At 41.2% G+C, this 18,454-nt stretch overlaps 1 protein-coding gene across 1 annotated transcript in view; it reads left to right on the top strand.

Annotated features, from left to right (window-relative positions):
- The window catches only part of MYO10 (myosin X), a 293,546-nt gene that overhangs the window by 94,470 nt on the left and 180,622 nt on the right, over positions 1-18,454 (top strand). Inside the window, exon 3 of the mRNA XM_088459632.1 lies at positions 4,133-4,291. Coding sequence (XP_088315758.1) covers positions 4,133-4,291 — 159 coding nt within the window. The remainder of the gene's footprint in view (positions 1-4,132; positions 4,292-18,454) is intronic.

Here is an 18,454-nt window from a genome sequence, read left to right as displayed (position 1 = left end):
GCTTGCAATATAGTCATAGGCTGACTTCAGTTTACCTGCCCACAGTGATTCTCATATTCACATTATTTTATATTATTAATACTTGTATTTAATAAGATATTGTAACAATGTCCGTGGACTGTTTAAATAATCTAAAATCCCAGCCCTTTCTCCACAGGATGTCACATTCCACAACTTGTAACGTGAACCATGGGCCTCATCACCCCCCTTCCCTTCCCACATAGGGGCAAGATGTGAGAGCTTTAGCAAGTTTAGGGTCTATCTATGTTATTTAGTCACTGCTACATATATAGGAACAAGAATGTTCTGCTGCCAGACAGACTTCTGTGTTATTTCTGTTACTCTGGCTGTCGTCTAATGTAATATACAAGTGCACCACATGTACTTACAATAGTTTTACGATAATAATGTAGGAGAGCAATAGCTTATAGTGTTTTTTGTACATCCTTTATGCAGTTTGTTAGTGGTGATTATGAGTGTATGTAAAGAAGGATAGTTTCAAACATATATTTATTTATTTTCTTATAATGTTCATAACAGCTAAAATAAAATCTATTCTATATACATGCACAGGTGCCAAGATGCTGTTTGCTTAACTAATGTAACAAGTAAAATACTGCAACTTGTACCCCTAGTGATAGAACATTTACAGATCACACCAGTCTGTACGTCTTGCACGCGCTAAAAGAAAAAGCGAGTAAATCTAAATAAAGATAACTGAGTAAATCTAGTCAGAATCCCAATGCCAGCATCCCAACAGGGTTAGGATACTGACATCTGCAAGCAAGTATCCTAACCCTACCCCTAAACATAACCCTCCCTCCCCGCAGCCTAACTCTAAGCTTCCTTCCTCGCAGCCTAATCCTAACCCTCCCCCCGCAGCCTAACCGTAACTGCTAACCCTCCCCCTAACCCCAATACTTACCATCAGGATGATAGCTTGCAGGCGCCGTGAGATTTCATCTGCAAGATTTTAGCATCTAAGGGGTCTATTTACTAAGCAGTGTTAGGTGACAGAGTGAAAAGTGATAAGAAAGTGATAAGGTGCCAGGCAATAAGCTCCCAATAGTCATCTCACAGGCTGTGTTTAAAAAATAAGTTGGGAGCTGATTGGCTGGCACCTTATCACTTTCTTATCACTTTGCACTCTGTCTCCTAACACTGCTTAGTAAATAGACCCCTAAATCACAAAAATCTCGAAGGCTGCCTACTACTTGCAGGCTATCACATTTGGGCCTACAGCTTATACTTTGTCCTTCCTTCTAAGAGCATTCAAAGCGTGTCCTCAAAGTCACCTAACAGCATAGTGTAGTATATAATTGAGTACTTTCTGTAAAGTGTTACGGAAAATGCTGGCGCTATATAAACAAATATTATTTGTAACCAGTAAGAGCATTGTCAACATACCCTGTAACTAATCAGAGCATGTACTCTACTCATAGTAGGTTAGACCATGTATAGATATTAGTGCATTAGAATTTATTTATTTTATTTATTATTTATTTATTACCAGTTATTTATATAGCGCACCCATATTCCGCAGCGCTTTACAGAGAATATCTTACCATTCACATCTGTCCCTGCCCCGGTGGAGCTTACAATCTATATTCCCTATGACCTGCACACGCATATACACACTATGGTCAATTTTTTTTTATTTTTGTGGGGAGCCAATTAACCTACCAGTATATTTTTGGAGTGTGGGAGGAAACCGGAGTACCCAGAGGAAACCCACGCAAGCACAGGGAGAATATACAAACTCCGCACAGGTGGGGCCGTAGTGGGAATCGAACCCATGACCTCAGTGCTGTGAGGCAGTAACGCTAACCATTACACCATCTGTGCTGCCAATATTCACGATCCTGGACCAAATTTTAGCCAATCATGCCTGATTAGGGAATATAGAAGTTAACAAAGCTACAGCCAGGGGAGGCTTAATAGAGGAGGGGGCCAGTGTGCAGTCTCCGTGCGGGTCCCCTCCTGTCGCGCAGGTGAGTAGGCACATGTGCAAATCTTTGAGAACATGGGGCCTGATTCAACTTGAATCGCAGTTGCTAATTCACACACAACCTGCCGATTGTTGCATTCTGCACATGCGTGCGCATCGCAGTGCGAGTGCACGAACTAGCCGCTGCGATCAGGACTGTGATCGCAGCGGCTATGCAGACCCATCGCAGAGTGAATGACAGGAAGCCCCGTTTGTGGGTGGTGATGGGGGATGGTCGAGGAAATGCAGGTGTGCCAGTGCGTTTGAATGCCATTACAGGGGCGTGCATAAATTATCCACTGCGATCTCATACGCATTGTGAGGTCTCATAGCGTGCATGGCTGTTAGCAATTTCTGAGTAAGCTCAGGGCTTGTGCAAGTGTGTCTATGGGTCCGATGGTACTCGATTGTACCGATGGATTCGCTATTCTGCTAAGTATTATGGATGTGTATGTGGTAAAGTGGGCGTCCTTATGTGGTAGTGAGATTGCATTGCAATGGTTTGGCTTGCTATCACAGTTGAACTGCGTGCGTACGCATTATTGCGATCCGTAGCGAATCAGGCTCTTGGTACCAGTGCCATGTTCTTAGTGATTTTTGTACTGCACAAGTGCTAATACCCGTGAAAATGGCCTCCTTGCCATTTTCCCGGTGATTTGTGTAATGGCTACATGGGAATCTGGAGAGGTTAGTATAATACATGGATGCAGGGTGTGTGGTATGCGCCCCCCCACACACACACCGCCTTCTGTTCACTGTTTGTATGTGACAAGCCCGCCCCCAGAATGTGATATGATGATGTCTCGCTGAAGGGGGTTAGACCGTAGCACTTTGCGTGCCTGGAGCTGTAGGGTGCAGTTTCAGGCACCCTGTAAGCCAAATGCAGGTTCTGTGGGGCAGCAACAGTGCTCCTCTCCCCCAGAGCCCTGCACCCTGGGCGGCAGCACTGCTGATACACCCCTATTTATGGACCTATTGTATAACATTTTAAAAGGTTTACCAGAGCAAACTTCAAGCTCAGATTACACTAAAATGTGCACTGAATTAAATATACTATAAAATGTGGTAATTTAATCTTGAATAGGATTTTTTTTTAGCTTATTTCAATGTGTTTGCTGTAATATGTGATCTTCAAACCATGAATTAAGCCTGCAGTCAAAACCAGTTGTCATTGTTTGTAATTTGCTTGTATCATTAATCCCTCAATGTACCAATGTACAGCACTGAATAATAGGTTGGCAGTTTATTAAAAAAAAATGGTAATAGTAATAATGAGTTTCTGGGTAGTACATCCCCTACTGTATACTATATTCTAATATAGAATGACTTGAATGTTAAGGCACTCCACTGGAGGACAGGCAGTTCTAAGCCAGGCTAGGAAGCCCACTGCAGTATTTATCTCTGGGGTTTAGCATTTTGAGATGACTAGGTGTTCCTGCTATGTGAGAATAAAATATGTATTTGAAGCTTGCCCTATTTCGTCTCTCAGCCCAAAACTCCCTCGAACATTCTACGCATAGAAGATTTCTGACGTTCCAGATGTTGCACTGTACTGTTGGGAACCAACTGTTAAGTGGCCCATACACAGTGCGATTTTTTTACACGGTGTGCACAATTTCGATCAATCGTAATGATCAATCGTGCACATCGTGTGTTTTTTCTGTGTGTATACGATGCCAATGCACGTCCCCGCAGTCGTATAGTTGGATCGTAGATCTTACTGCAAAACAGTAAGATCTACGATATTTTTAGTTCAATGTGATACAATTCTATGCATCTTATCCTATGATCATAACAAACAATCGTACACCATTTGACCACATCATATGAAGAATTTCAAGGGCAATCGTACAACACATCTTACCAACTTTGAATCGCACCAGGTATGGACCGCTTTAATGTGAGATGTTACAATCAGTAATCTGCAATGATACATTCTTTGCTTTCTCAGGTGCTAAAGTATAATGTTTTTCTGAATAACGCACAATAAATGGCTTTCATGTACAGTTTCCCTGTTCTATGCTCGTATCTTACATGCCATCCATCTTTGCTCCTCATTAAAATGTAATAAAATTAGTGTTAATATATTGATGCAGTGTATTTATATGAAAACATGTTTTAAATTGTTGCTTTGTTGTCTTTCAGGTATTTACATATAAACAAAGCACAATTACTCGTCAGAAGGTGACCACTATGCATCCAACTAGCACAAATGGCGTAGAAGACATGGCGTTACTGGGTGATCTTCATGAAGGATCAATTATGTACAATGTTTACCAGCGATACCAGGAGAACAAAATATATGTAAGTTTCACTTATAACTGCTGTGGTTGGAATTAAAGGGGTGTACCCTTTTTAGGAAGGTAAACTCCTGTTCAACTCAAATCCAAAATAGATGAGGTTCTTCTCCAAGCATCCTTTATTGGTGTACAGAGCCCCAAACCTTGTATTCCCTGGGCATCAGTACCTGATGAACCTGCAAAGAGAATAACTTTTATTGGTATATCTTTAAAATAAATGAGTCATATATGTATGAAAAAGATTAAAAGATTTGTAGTACACAAAGCATACATACAGTTTCCATTCACTGATAATTTCCAGTTAACAATTATTTTTCCATACAAGGATCCACAATTTCCTCCTTTTGTAAATGCATGTTATTCCATAGAAATAAGAGTGAATTTACTAATTATATGACACCTTCTGATCATCAAATATACAGGTAGGTCTTGCAAGCATAAGCGAATTCGAATGCTGTGTCAGTACACCCACAGATAATTAATATTGCATTCATCTCTGATCAAAAGCTCTCCAGTAATCATTTGAACACAGCACCATTAACTATTGCAATCAATAACATAAGCAGGTATGGTTTTCATTATTTAACCAATATGAATATTCTGAACACAGAACAACAATTCAGTTTTACCATGGTTTGAATATTTACACTCAAAGGTGCTGTAACTTTCTCTGTTCTTCAGTTGTTACATATACACAAGTTGCTAACAAAATGATCCCTGACAATTGCAAAACTGTATTAGATAATTCATTCCTGTTTACAGCAAAAATGGTGATCATTCAGGTAATTATCTAATAGACACAGTATATGCAGTGGTAATATGTAGCCATCTCTATTTCCATTATGCATCAACTGGATATGTTAAATTATCCGGTCGCTAGCAGCACAGTATCATGAAGACAGTGCAGCGCATGCTTGCGGGTGTCCTCGTGAGAGAGAATCCAAGGTCCCAATTTGTGTGTATAGCAATATCGGTGCTTGTGCGTAGTTGTAGTGCCAGAACATTGCATTTTAAATAAGAAAATGCATATCACCGTCTGATGAGAGGATCGCGGTGTCTGCAGGACTGCTTCCCATACCTCCTATGAAGTTACTAAGAAGACGATCGTTTCGCCTGGACGGCTTGCTCACTTCCTCGCCAATAAGAGTGCCCCAAAACAAGAGTCTGCTTTTTTCTCTCCTTTGTATGAATCTTGTTAATTCTGACTCTGGAGCACCACCAATAAATAATAATTGACGCAGGTTACCTGCTTTGGTATTGTATGTAGTTGGTCTTAATACAATAAATATCCCTGTGCCTAATATTTGGCTTACCTGTATAGCTCAAGGCTTTCAATTACTGGTCTTTCTAGTGCGGATTGTTTTTGTTTGAACCTGCAAAGAGGTCAGTTTGTATCAGTGCGATCCATAGTTTGCTAGTCATGGGTAGGGCATGTATACAAAAAATTCCGTAACAGTTGATTATCTCATAAACCAATTGCAATTTGTCTAAATATATTTATCCTTTGCTGGTGCATATATGGCTTTTTTCTGTGGTATATAATGCTCTGTTTTAAATAAACTTAGCTCAATAAATTCTATTTCATGAGACAGTAACATGTTAGACCATGACCATAATAGTATTATTATCAGGGTCGCTAGAACATTTTTAGTTTGGGGGGAAGATATAATTTCATTTTTGTGCACCCCCCTACCCCTTTTCCAACTTACCTATTGCTGGGTCTGAATATCTTTGGTCTGGCCTGTTGTCACGGTGATGGTCCTAGTCCTGGGTTTTCTCTGTCTTGTCGAAGGGAAACCAATAGGTCTCTGACAAGTTAACTATGGTACCTGCTTTGTGAGGACTGACTGGGGCGGAACAACCAGGGAGGTGGAGGCAATACCACTGGAGAGGAGGAGGCAGCGCTATGGAAGAGGAGGATGGGAACACTAGGGAGGCGGAGGCAGTACCATTAGGGGAAGGAAGCCGGTGCCATTTAAGAAGAGGAGGACAGGACTACCGGGGAGGAGGAGGCACCACCTGGTAGCAAGAGGCAGGGTCTGTGCATTATAGGAATAGGCTGCACAGCCCCTGCACTGCTTGAGGCGTAATATGCGGTCTTTTACCTGACCGTCAGCCCCTCCTCCATCCAAGATCAGTGCAATAATGGCGTACCTCTCAAATGTTTAGGAGGGGCGAGTCGCCCTCTTGTCGTGGCCCCCCTCCCCGTTCCAGCGCCTATGCTACAGCTGTACCTTAAGTGAGATAGCCATTCATTAGTGTTGTCTGACAAGCAAATCTGTTTACATTGGGAGCTGAATAAGCATCTGTTTGGACATTACAGTGGCACAGCCATCATGAATGGAGCATGCCACATAACTGCATAGAAGCAGCAGGTTCCAGTCAGAGTGGCGATATTTCAGAATGTCAACGGGTTCTGAATGTCGACATTCAGAATGTCAGCATGGACATTATGATGATGTGTAAATGTCGACATGGCCAGAATGATGGTTTTGGGTTAGGTTTGAGTTTAGGGAACATGTCGACTTTTAACCCTGTCAAAATTTCACAATGTCACAATTAGACTGTCAATATTCAGAATCTGTCAACGTTCAGTGTGAGCACTGTGCAGTGTAGTGAACGACTGAGCGATAATGATATCGTTGTCGTTCAGTCTTTTCACGGTTGGGTAGTGGATACCCGCCATTAGGAGATAAAGTTAACGGTGATAAGGTACCAGCCAATCCGATCCTAACTGCCATGTAACAGGCTGTGTTTAAAAAATGGCAGTTAGGAGCTGATTGGCTGGTACCTTATCACCGTTCACTGTGGGATCTATTTACTAAGCAGTGTTAGGAGACAGAGTGAAAAGTGATAAGAAAGTGATAAGGTGCCAGGCAATCAGCTCCCAACTGTCATTTTTCAAACACAGCCTGTGAGATGACAGTTGGGAGCTGATTGGCTGGCACCTTATCACTTTCTTATCACTTTTCACTCTGTCTCCTAACACAGCTTAGTAAATAGACCCCCAAATACAAACAGTTACGCAGACCCTAGTCAAATACACCTTAAAGATATATAACTGATTTCTACAAAAGTACTTATATGCACCATAGATTATAGTGCTTTAAAGCTTTATTTAAAAATAAAAGCCCCACACATATACAAGTGTTGCATATCAAATTAATTAGCACAGTCTGCTGGTCACACCGCACTGCGACTTAGACGCATTTTCATCAAAAGATAACACAATAATGACACACAACGCTAGCAGTTGCACAGGACCTGGCAGCTCACTCAGGCCAGGCATATCGCTCTGCATGGCGTATTGAGGCTAGATGTAGGAGGACACATCTGTACAAATTGTGTCTTTCCTGTACAGTATATTAAAGTTTCATAGTGCTTTTACTTGTACTTTACTATGGAGTAAGCTTAATGACAAGCACTTGCTTCCAGTTTGGCAGGATTTAAATTGTTTAATTTATCTTTTGGACACTGCTGAACATGGAGTTTTAGCTATGTTTGCCTGAGGATGACTGAGACCATCTGGTTAATTATCTTGTTTGTCCATTCACTACTCCTGCAATCATTGGTACAGTAACAGGATGTGTCAATTTAATTATTTCAATATTTTTTACATGTAATTTAGATAACTTAAAATACAAAAACCGTGAGTATCCATCATCCCTAATTTTTTAAAGAACAGTTACCAAGTATTCAGGGCTATTTACTAACATCAAACTGATATTGAACCTTATAGAAAACTTTTAGGGAGGGAGGAAGGGGGTCTTTCCAACACTGGGCTAGTGCAGCCCGAGCTGCAATACAAATATGACCTAAAACATATCTCTGATGGGGAAGGACCTAGGAGGGGTAGAGATGGAGGAGAGCAGGTTTAGGGGCAAGACCCGAATCAAGCTGCATCACCTTGTTAGCTAGAGAAAACACCTCAGCCCAGTTGGAGTAATGGGCAGGACCAAAACACATAGAAGATCTGTCCCACTTCTCCAAAATTTCTCCAGCAGTACTTAGATTGTGCAGGTCACATAATATGTAACTGATCAGGAGTGATGTATAGCCTGTACAGCACTTGTAAAGATTGAATCATTTTGATACACAATAGGATATAGCGTATATCAGTTTCCACTGAGCATCGGTACAAGGATTGCCCAGATCCGATTCCAACCGACATTGGGAAGGTGGTACCAATAATATAGATCTCCTTTCCCATTACCTGAGGTTAAACGGAGATGTAAACCCGAGGGTGGAGCATGGATCAACCCCAGGGACTGAAGAACACTACTAAACCAATGTCTGATCTGGTAGTATTTAAAAGTATCATGGGGAGGAAGGGGGTATTGCTCTTGCAGGGAGGTAACAGAGCAGAGAGAGCCACCAACAATAATTTCCTGTAGGGTCACATGGTTGATATATTGCCAAGTCGTTAACTGCAAGTCCAGGATCAGCTTTGTAAGTGCTGATGTACCTAATATCTTATCCATGTTGCCCAGATTGTCCTTCCTCTTTCACATGCACTGGACAGAAATATCCATAGACAAAGATGGCAGAGTTAGCCCTCTTGTTCTTTTTTCAATCTGACTTTCCTATGTCTGCACCCTAACTAGTCCAACCTAATCTGCTCTTAAAGCTTTTTAACTTCTTGGTATAGTTTAGCATCACTGGCCAAGGGCTCCCCTCCATTTTGAATTTCATCAGCTGACTACTGCTACCATGACTGTATATCCCCCTCCATTGCGGTAACCCTCTCTACCTGTAACTTGCGCTTTAATGTAATATTTATTTGGTGTTTGGTATCATCTTGGTTTGTATCATTCTGCATGGACTATGCATGATACACTGTGGCTTTTGTGTCTGCATTGGTTGTATACTGAATGAACCTTTCCATAAAATAAAAATAAAGAATAAGCCCAACCCCAATTTTCCCAAAGCACACACTATTTCTTGAAGCCCCCCCCCCACCACGTCATTGTAAGCTTCACCCTCTTTGTGGTTCGCAAATCTGGAGATGTACTATAATCTTCTATCACTTCTTATTTCAGTTATACAATACCTCCTACCGTACCTTTCCATTTATCAATAAAAGTTAATAATTTACCGGGACAGAAGAGTGACTCGGCCATACTGGCTTACTTGACCTCTAAATAATATGTTTAGAAAAGAAAAAGAAGGAGGCTTGTGTGGCCAATGTACATTTATGTTGGACACTGCAGGCAGCCCCTTGTTGATGTTATAAAATAACTTTTGATATGAGATTAATTTACAATTTAGGTTTAAGGTCCCTTAAGGGTAATTGTGACGTAAAATGTATATCTGTGATGTGAATGCTTTGAAAAGATCTTAACCGGATCTGTTTCAGCATTGAAAAAGTTGTGTAATTTATACTTGTGCCTTCCCACACTTTATAGAATATGCATGGAATGCAAAGCTTTATGAACAGGAAACCTCAGTACTGATATGAAATAAAAGCCAACCTTAATCCACTACTTCCATGTTAGGAGCAGCATTCTTTTCAATTGTGTAAAAAAATCTGCCTCCAGCTGCAGAGAGTATCATATGTGGTACCCACGGATGAAACAAAGTCACGCCAAGAAAAAAAACTAATTAGTTAAGAATTTGTATTTGACATGCAAAAAAAGAAAAAAGTAAGTTTAAAAGAAAGTAAAAATATTTTTTTATTCAGTGTGTAGAGAAATGATACATTGTTCTATGGCTTAGCTACTGGTAGCATCATCATTCTCAGGTACACCTGAAGTCACCTTGTACCAGCAAGAAAGACAGGTGAAATAAAGACGCTATATAAATAACCGATAATAGATAAATAAAGGCATATGTTTTAATCAAATATAATTGCTTGGTAATGACAGTCACTTGGTGTTACCATACAAGTTACTTACGCAGTTTATTATATAGAAGACCTGTATAACCTTACATTCATGACTGAATAGCTAGCCAGAGCTGAAGACAAGTGTTATGGTCTTCAAATGCGCTTGTTTTCCTAACCTCTAATAACTAACTACCGTAACCAATTAAATTATTCCACCCTCTATTTAATGCTGTGGTTGCTTGCCACACCTTGGGTGTATACTTCCCCTTTATCCTTGATTCATCTAAATCCAAATGTCACACTTATATGCACTACAGCTATGTTTTCCGGGTGTAGACATGTGGAATTGCGCAATCACACTGCCATAACTTTTAAGGGACTGTTTCCGATATCTTCTGTCAGGCATAACTTAATTGATTTCTAGCTCAATTATCTTTCTTGTGAATGAACGTTGTGTAGGATATATGTAAACATTTTCTTTTACACACCCTAAGTTCTTTTTCTGTGCGAAAAAAATAAATAAATAAATATATATATATATATATATATATATATATATATATATATATACACATACACATACCAATGGGGGGAGTGTTTTATCAAATTAGAACAACCCCCCACTAGTGATATGATTGGGTGATTTAGCCTATACAACTAGTATACTTGTTTGTTTGTTGCCTTTTCAGGATACAATAACAGAGGAAAATTTACAGGAAAAAAATGTTTTGTTATTTCCATGGTGAATACATTTTAACTTTAATGTTTGTTATATATATTATCTTGCCATGCGGAACTAAAAGCCCAAGTGTGGGCATTAAGTTCCACAGTACATGAGTGTCCTGGCTATCTGGGTCACACATATGCTACGTGATTGGACCAATGAAGCGGTGCTGCCCTGGCAATATTTAATTGATAAACTGCTGCAATGAAACAAGTTGCCTATGTAAACACCTCAATAGAAATAAATTATTTAACATTTTTTCAAATATTTAAGCATGTTTTCAAAAATGCAGACAAGATCTAATCATGTAAATGATTCCTCAGTTCCAACAACTGTGAACAAACCCCATAATCATTATAACTGCTGAAAATAATAATGGCCCATTGCAAGAGTGAGGACATTTACACACAAATCCTTGCCATTTTTATCATAATCTTACAGAAAATATAGAAACAAATACTTCTTGTCCCAGTAAAACCAATGTCCGTTATACTGTATTTCTCATATGCTGGTACACCACTTGGGAAAGTTATAAATAGAACTTTAATAGATTCACTTGCCAGAAATTACCTTTTACTGATTCTTTTATTCAGAAATTCTGGATCCTTAATCCAGGTCTTCCTGTTCTGCAGGATGTGATTCAGTCCAATGTGTTTCCTGCATTTCACTGCTAGTTTCCCATTCACTTTTATCGTGTTTATAAAAAAAAGGGACACAAATAATAAGGTACAGCTGTTACCTGTATCCTAACTTCCTAGCACAACACGGTTTCATACAATGTGACATGTAACTGCTCATTATACAATTTGCACTTTTAGCAGTTCTCTGTGAGGTTGTAATTTCTGAGAGTAAATCAAAGGTATAGTAAATATACATAATTACTGTAATTCAAAGAGTTCGTGTGTTTTCTTTATGGAATAAGCCACTGTGTCCCATATCTTTGCCAAACTTTCTGTTGTTATTCACCAAATACACATGAAAGTGCATGAACCTGAATTTTGTTACCATGCCTCCCCACATTTATCAATGCAAAATCGGAACAAAATATGCATCGTTCCTGCTATGCACAAAAACACATTCATAATTCACACGAAATCTAGCCTAATCTGCTCACGAACTTTGTTGTGAAACTCCACCCACTTTTACATTAGCCCGCCCCTTTTGAGGTTTCTTAATTGGGACTGTCCCACTGATTTGGTAGAAATGTAAATGGTAATTTAGCCATTATTTAAATACTTCAAATATCTGACACTACAGTACCTATCAAAAGTTTTGGGCTACTTTTGCCACTTAATTTTCTTTCATCATGAAATCATAATGTATTTATTGAGGAATTCTTACTACATTTGTTAGCAATACCTTTAGTACCTTTTAAACAGTATTTGAATTCCATCTGGTTGGATTGGCTTTAACTGGGCCACCCCAGCACATTGATGGTTTTGTAGTCAAATCCACTCCACTGAGGATTATACTGTATGCTGTGGGTCATGCTACTGTAGTATACATACAGTATGTCCTAGGTATCTTGCAGTCTACAGCAAGTTGTCTCCAAGATTGTTCAATATCTGCCGACCGCCCGTACACTTGCAGCAGAGTCCGTGGGGAGGGGGACGCGATACGCCCCCCCGGACAGCGTGAATCGCGGCCAGATTACAGTTGTTCATTGTGTATGAACAACCATCATCTGCAGATATATCTTTTCACCCTTTTCAATGCATCCATTTTATATATTTTATTTTGTGAACACAGTGCACTTAGTTGTTCTTTGTTTCACCTTGCACCTCAGAATAACCCAGAAGAATATGGTTTGCCCTATGACATAGTCATCAGACAGAACATTTATAAACAACTTTCTAATGCAATATGCTATGGTAATGAATCCAACCATATGTTTCTTTGACAAGCCAGGCTGTCTTTTCCCATATCATTACCATGATCTTATTTATTTATTTATTTATTTATATATTTATTATTTTATTTACAAATGTATTATAAATGTTCCTTAAGAATATCCTGATAGATGAGGTGAGCAAAGGTAATATATACATAGTTTTCATGCTAGGATCAGTTGCAGGCAGGGCGCCGATGACCGGGGCCAGGGACTTGGCCAGTCGGTGAAGGGGGTGCGGGCTTGCCGACATCACAGTTGGGGCGTGACAAGCCGGCGGCATCATTAATAGGGGCGATCCCAACACCTACGGAGGTGCTGAGCTTCCCCGAAGCTGTTCTTTATGTGAATAGATGCAGAGCACATGCGAACGGCATCTATTCATGCGGCGGAAGAACGGCAGCGGCCAGGCTGTTTTAGCAGGGTGCCGCTAAAAGGGGTAGAGTGCATTTTGCCCTTAAAAAATCGAGCCGGGCGCGGCGCCCTGCTAAAACAGCCTAACGTAAACACTATATACATAGGAGGGGAGTTAGGTCTGCGTGTGCATGTATTTGTGCCACATGAGTTGTAGTGCTCACGTACACAACATGAAATGATACACAAAGTAAGAAGGCCTTTTTTGGAGGCATCTTATTTTGGCTTATACATATCTTAGAAAAACATCCTTAAGTGTAAATTCTACTCCTTCACAAGCCAGGTGCAGTTTTCCAGTTGATAATTATGACTAAGCATATTTCATCCAGACACATCTATATTCTATATTTAAAGCTGCATCTCAAAGTATAGATGAGGATATGTAAGTGAGTAGATATGTCATCCCCATTGTGTTTGAAATTTACCATAAGCAAGAGCTTCAGAAATGCATGCAGTCAATGAAATATAGTTTATTGGTATTACCCAGTGGCATAATCACAGACGGAATACAGAGCAGTTTGGTTGATCTTGGGTGCAGGTGAACTGCTGAGGGGATATGTCTTTTTAGGTAGTGAATCTGTCTTTGTGGTTAAAATAAATATTTTATAATTGTGTGATGGATAATTATGAATTCATTTATTTTGCCAATAATAACACTTTATAAATGGTATTTTATATTCTCATGCATCAGCGATGGGGCTGGTGACACTTGACCTTCTGCTCCGGAAGTTCTGCATCGAAAGTTGATATATATACTACTGTATCCGATCACCCTCTCCCCAAACTTTGCTATGGGCCCAGGGTTTGTGGGTTATATGCCTGGTAGTACATTGGTTTACACAGTGGTCAGGGAACAGGGGTAAAAATGAAATTCCTGGGGGTAATGGACGGACAGCCGGGCATGCATATGAATCATTCTATAATATAGAATGATTCATATGCATGCCCGGCTGTGCCGCAAGGAGGCTCTAAGCCGGATGCCCGCTGAGATGTTATTACCAACGGGCGCCCGGCTCCTTCCCTGCAGCGCCGCGTTAGCAGGAGGCTGGAGTTCTCTTCTGAGCTCCAGCTTCCGCCTCTCTCCATGCGCGCTATGGGAGAGATGTGATGACGTCTCTCCCATAGTTCCGAGGAGCAGCCGGGCAGACAGGACGGCGGCGGATGCAGGAGTGGGAATTAAGGTGTTTTGTTGTTTTTGTAGAAGCGGCACTACAGGGGCATTATATGGGGCACTACTACAGGGGCATTATATGGGGGCACTACTACATGGGTACTTCTACAGCTGCATTATATGGGGGCACTACTACAGGGGCATTATATGGGGCACTACTACAGCGGCATTATATGGGGGCACTACTACAGGGGCATTATATTGGGGCACTACAACAGGGGCATTATATTGGGGCACTACTACAGGGGCATTATATGGGGGCACTACTACAGGGGCATTATATGGGGGCACTACTACAGGGGCATTATATTGGGGTACTACTACAGCAGCATTATATTGGGGCACTACTACAGCGGCATTATATGGGGGCACTACTACAGGGGCATTATATTGGGGCACTACTACAGGGGCATTATATGGGGGCACTACTACATGGGTACTACTACAGCGGCATTATATGGGGGCACTACTACAGGGGTATTATATTGGGGCACTACTACAGGGGCATTATATGGGGGCACTGCTACAGGGGCATAACTATGGGGGCACTACTACAGGGGCATTATATGGGGGCACTACTATATGATTTCCTTCCTTTCAAATCAAGGGGGCAACCTCGGTGTATCTAAATATATTATATATAAAAGGTAAAAAAAGTTCCCTGACCCCTGGGTTAACATGATTCTTTTCAAGTGCAAGCATAAAATACAGTATGCTAATCAGTTATAGCATCGGTGCACTTTTCATATGTTTAATTTGGTGACTGTCTAAAGACATGTGTTTTCTGGTGTCAGTACATTTAGGGCTATATTTATATTATACCCATTTGTTCCTTTCCATAGTCCTCCTGATAGTCTAGGATTGTCACTATAAAAGTGCAGCTATGCAGTATCATGTCACATCCCTCATATGGTTCGGAGTTTCAAAAGTGACTTATTAGGTTATGCTTATTTTAGCTCTGTAACACTCATGTTTATTTTACACCACCTGTACAGTATGTAATTATAGCGTTAACAGAATAGTGAAGTATAAAGGTTGTACTAAGAGCCAATGCCATGAACATAAGGATGACATACATAGTGTGTTCTGTCTGTATAATGCCCACAGAACAGTGTGTGTAGAGGAAATCAATATGAATAAAACCATTCAATTTAATATATGACCTGAGCTGTGTTTCCAAGGACAGAGTTCTGGGGTGATCCTGCAGCCTGTGTGCCAGTCATGCAAGCTAATGCAGCCTCCAGCACATTCAGCTTATATGTCTAATTTGTGCTCACATGGGTCTCACTGTTATTCCGTCTGGCATTACAGGCACGTCTACGTAGAAGTGAAATGAAAGTTAGTTAAAATTTAAAAAAAACACACTTTTTTTTATTATTAGTTCTTTCAGATGTCCTAACTAGGAAATGACCTAATGAGGTGGAACCCGTGGTGCTCATGTAAAATTATGTATTTAATGCTCAAAATAATTTTTAAATGTAAGTTTTTACATGCAGTGTTTTCATTGCCAGAAAGTTCATCAGTTTTATTTAGCAGTTTTTTAGTGATGTACTTTATGTATTAAATTCCCCTATGTAACAGCACTGACGTCAATTCCCAATCAAGCTTTGTGGCATAAACAACTAGAATAAGCCATTAGTAAACCGTGATGCATGTCCCATAAAAACATTATCAGGGTCCTTGACTACAGTACTTCTTTCATAATATTAATGATTTAAGGTTTACAATGTTATACTTATCACCTACACATAGTTACTAACATCTAAGATATATTTGTTTAAAGTAGAGTAAGAGGCATTTGAAAGTAGCATGCTTTATTTGTATGTATACACTTATTGTTCTGCACGTGCACATGAATGCTGCTGATTCCCCAAAGCATAAGAGGCTGCAAGTGTTATATACACACAGGGGTTGGGTATGCGATCCTGGCGGTCAGGATGCCAACGGTCAGAATACTGACAGCGGCATCTTGACAGTCAAATTCCTAACAGAATTTGGTAAGTAACCCTAACACTCCCCTAATCCTAACCCACTTCTAACCCGCTTCTATAGCAGCCTAATCCTAATCCACCCCCTGCAGCCTAACCAGGGCCGGATTAAGGTCTGTGGGGGCCCCTGGGCAACAAACATGTGGGAGCCCCTATTAAATATGGACAATATAGTAGTGCCCCCTGTAGTAATGCCCCTGCAGTAGTGCCCACAGTAGTAGTGCCCCCAGTAGCAATGCACCCAGATGTAGTTCTCCCTGTAGCAATGCGCCCAGATGTAGTGGCCCCAGTAGCAATTTCCCCAGATGTAGTGCCCCCTGTAGCAAAGCCCCCAGATGTAGTGGCCCCAGTAGCAATTTCCCCAGATGTAGTGGCCCCAGTAGCAATTTCCCCAGATGTAGTGCCCCTAGTAGTGAAGCCGCTTATACTGAAAAAAAACAAGATAAAAACCCACTTTCCTTACCTTAAGTCCCGCTCCCACGTCCGCGTCCATCCGGCTGGCCACTCCTCAGAACTATGGGAGAGACGTCATGACGTCTCTCCCATAGTGCACTGCGGGAGCCGGAAGCTGGAGCTAAGGTGTGAGCTCCAGCCTCCGGCTGGCGATGCAGGGAGGGCGCCCGCTGTTAACAAAATCTTAGTGGTCGTCTGGCTAATGGAGCCTCCCTGCCGCGCCGGGGTTAGGTGGGCTGGAGGAGGCGGAACTTGTTCATTCTCCCGTTCCGGCCCACTTTAACCCCTGGTGGGTGTGGGAGCCCTTGATGTGTGGGGGCCCAGGGACGACCCCCCCCCTTTAATCTGGCCCTGAGCCTAACCCTAACCATCTCCTCCCACAGCCTAATCCTAGCCCTCCTCACCGAAGCATATCCCTAAACCTAACCCTAATACTCATCGTCGGGTTGTCAGCTGTTGGGATTCTGGAGCCGGGATTCAGACTGCTGTCGGGATTTCGGCGCCAGGATTCTGACCGTCCGGATGCTGACTACATCCCACACACAGTTCTAAATACTGAAGGCAGGACGTTGCATTCGCGATGCTGTACATTCCATAACTTAACGGGTACATACCGGCGACAATATCGCTGGTATATACATAGAAATCCCCAAAAGATAACTCTCCCGATAAGAGCTATCCTTTCCGATAGAGGGATTTCCGGGTTTATGACCAAGAAGTCTTTCTGGTGTCCTTCTGCGCATGAACAGAAGGACGCGCGCCGTGGAGGTTGCTGGAATGAGCCGATTGGATCCCTCTCAGGGGAAGCTCCAAATAGAAGACCTAATGCCATCTATATTTCAAAAGTGGAATTGATGTTGAATGAAATGAAAGAGCACAAAATAGAACATCAAAATTGACTCTGGCTTGTCTCACCATGCACAATACCTGTGACAACAAGTTATTTAATGACAAAATCCATTACTGGGACTAATTAAAAACTGGCCTGCAAGCTATATGGATGGAGCTCTACATAAACAGTAAGGGAGCACTAAAATAAAAAAAAAAATATCTGACAACTTGAATGTAAAACTTTAGCTTCTGTTTTATTACATACATGAAAATTCTGTGATATACAGAAAAAAAAATCAGACATTTTCCTAGGTATTGTTGTAAAGTGAACATCTCTCCAATTAAAGGAAAATAGGCATTTAACAACATTAAAAATGTAGACAACTTTAATGCTGGGCATACACTATACAATTATCTGTCAAGACAGCTGTCCAATCTGGCTGGTTGGAATTAAAATCTGGTAGTATATGGGAGCAAATGACAATCGACCATTTGCTCAAAAACACTGGAAAACAGACATAAAATGGTCATTCAAACAAATTTAACTAATTTGAGCAATCGTTTTTGTCAGTTTTCCATTGTTTGGGACCATGTGGTCGATTGTCATTTGCTCACATACATTACCAGATTTTCATTTACAGCATACTTGCCTACCCTCCCGATTTGGCGGGGAGCCTCCCGAAAATCGGGTGCCGCTCCCGGCCCCCTGGACAAGCAGGCAAGCCTCCCGGCTGAATCACTTCATTTTGGCCCCGCCCCCTGCTTCACAATGTCGGTAATCTCTGTATTGTGTAGCAGGGGCAGGGCCAAAATGATGCTGTCATGTGGCCATGCCCCTGCTCTGCCCACAAATGCCGGCCACATCCCCTTGCTT

The sequence above is a fragment of the Taudactylus pleione genome, unplaced genomic scaffold (genome assembly GCF_031769625.1).
Source record: "Taudactylus pleione unplaced genomic scaffold, aTauple2 ptg000917l, whole genome shotgun sequence".
Lineage (NCBI taxonomy): Eukaryota > Metazoa > Chordata > Amphibia > Anura > Myobatrachidae > Taudactylus > Taudactylus pleione.
The sequence above is the reverse complement of the archived record's forward strand: the minus strand, read 5'-3'. Positions and strand labels throughout refer to the sequence as shown.